A 2196-nucleotide genomic window follows, 5' to 3' on the forward strand; every position below is an offset into this window, starting at 1 on the left:
TGCTCGCCAAAAAGACAGAGAGAGACAGAGAGACAGAAAGCGAGAAATCACCCCCCCAAGGGGGATGGCCACACCGCAATCCCTTCTCCTCCATTCTCCTCTCGGGATCTTGGGCATGCACACACATGCACCTAGCGTGAGTTTAAGCCACCGGGTCTGGGACACGAACCACGGTCGACTACGTGGGAGTCCAGCAACATAGCCATTACGCTAACTGCTGGTCCCTTATTATTCTATTTCTAATTCCTGAAAGCTAGAGGAAATAACGAAAATGGAGACAGGCTCACTCCAGTTCTTACCCTTCAAAGAGTAAACTAAAATCTGCTCCTCTGAAGTTCTCTATTTTTGTGACCCAAAAAGAACAGAGAGGATCACGAATATTGTGCGTGCGCACACACTCTCCAAGCGCATTTCCAAACCATCGTTTAGTCTTTCTTCTTAAAGCCTCCTCACTATCTTATTGCATTAGCACTCTTGTCTTCAAGCTACCCAGTTTGCCCAGCTCTGAATTTTCGCTTATGTTAAAAGTGCCCTTCAAAAATCAAGTGCATTTCTAAAAGCCTGACACTCAGGCGATGGACACCCAGAGAAGCAAATTCCTGTGCCTGAGGCTGCATGGAAATCCCAAAATAGTCTGGCCGGCCTGGCCCTACTCGGTCTCTGCGGTCCACAGAAGGCCCTGGAGCAGGGTGGCCACTGGCCTGGAGTGGGGTCTTTTCCTCTATCAGTGTCCTGTGCCACCTTCCCTGCAGAAGCCCCCAGCCACACACCCCTACTTGCATTTCTACTCTTCTGTCCTCACTGGCCAGCTCAGCCCACTCACCCAGGGGGATCTTCTCCAGCAGGTGGAGATAGCTCTGGAAGAAGTCGTCGCGGATGGCCCTGTGAAGGACAAAGGACATGCTGTACCGACAGAGCTCCTCGTCTGTCTTCTGCCAGCGGGACCGGAAGGCAAAATGGGCTCCCAGGTGGGCCATGGTGCAGCGGGACGGCAATTGCTCCCACAGAGCAAGGAAGCCCGCCTGGCTCTTTCTTTGAATTAGGCCTTCTCTCTCTGAACGAACTTGAGACTGTCATTTTAAACCAGTCCCTCTATATCAGGACAGGCTGTCACGGGGCATCAGCGAGGGCAGCAGACATGGGCAGGGCAGTTCTTGGCACAGCCCCCGTGTGATTGCTTGGGTGACACCACTGCAAGCCAGCAGGTGCTAAGTAAAGACGAGAGCAGGCAGAGAGAGGTCCTGCTTCACCCAGCAAAGAGCACGCCTCCCTCCTCCAGCTGCTGCTTCCAAGGGGCACCGGGCACCGCACCGGCACAGCCTGCTAACACTCTTAATATCTGCTTTAATTGGAGTCCTAAATTGGAGCAGCCTAATTTCCATTTCAAAGAGCTGCGAATATTTTGCAGGAGATCCAGTTCCCTGATTTCCATCACTCCTCCTGAGGCACACTATCCTCAAGTTACAAGGACCCTTCAAAGTCATCTCAACCTCGCACACTCCTTTCATCAGTACAGTTTCTCCCAAATCACTTCATAGAGGTGGCTATGTGTTTTCTATTTTTAAAGCTCTTCATGAGATGCAATTATTTGAAAGTTTGTTTTGATGTTAAATACCCCACTGCCAGCAAAAGCCTCGATCTAGCATGCTCGAAACACACTTATTCTTGCAAGTCTGTCTCCTCTCTGCCACATGTGGACATGGCTCTCCCAGAAAGCACATTTTTCCTGTAATAGGCCTCTCTGATTGTCCCTCCAGGTCACCTCTTCACTCTTTCTCCTTTACCGTGCACACCAGGAGGCCAACCTGCTGACTAGATCGGGGACTGCTGACTTTTGGCTGGTTCAGCCAACTGGCAGTGCCAGCAGAGACCGGGCAGGGGTCCAGTCTGCAGCAGTGCCTTCTTCATGCTTAGTTCCCGCACTTTCCTGATATTGGCCTTCCTTGCACGTGGGCTAGACTTACTGATCCACCTCTAGGGAGTGAAATTCGGGAAAAGTCGTGGGACGTCATATCGAGGCATCTCCTTGCTTTCTCGTGCCCGCTTGCCCAAGGGAAGCCTGCTGCCGGTTCCAGCTGCCATATGGAGAGACATACGTGTCGAGGAACTGAAGTCCTCAGTGGAACATTCCAGGAGAAACTGAATTCTTCATCACTTCATGGTGAGCTCAGAAGCAAATCCTTCCCAGTAGCGGTT

The 2196-nt window shown here is 51.5% G+C and overlaps 1 protein-coding gene across 1 annotated transcript in view; it reads right to left on the reverse strand.

Moving 5' to 3' along the window:
- NTMT2 (N-terminal Xaa-Pro-Lys N-methyltransferase 2) overlaps positions 1 to 1061 on the reverse strand; it is a 24363-nt gene extending 23302 nt beyond the window's left edge. Inside the window, exon 1 of the mRNA XM_006150108.1 lies at positions 824 to 1061. Coding sequence (XP_006150170.1) covers positions 824 to 977 — 154 coding nt within the window. The 5' untranslated portion in view covers positions 978 to 1061. The remainder of the gene's footprint in view (positions 1 to 823) is intronic.
- Positions 1062 to 2196: the final 1135 nt, after the last annotated feature.

The sequence above is a fragment of the Tupaia chinensis genome, unplaced genomic scaffold (genome assembly GCF_000334495.1).
Source record: "Tupaia chinensis unplaced genomic scaffold, TupChi_1.0 Scaffold000278_1, whole genome shotgun sequence".
Taxonomy (NCBI): domain Eukaryota; kingdom Metazoa; phylum Chordata; class Mammalia; order Scandentia; family Tupaiidae; genus Tupaia; species Tupaia belangeri.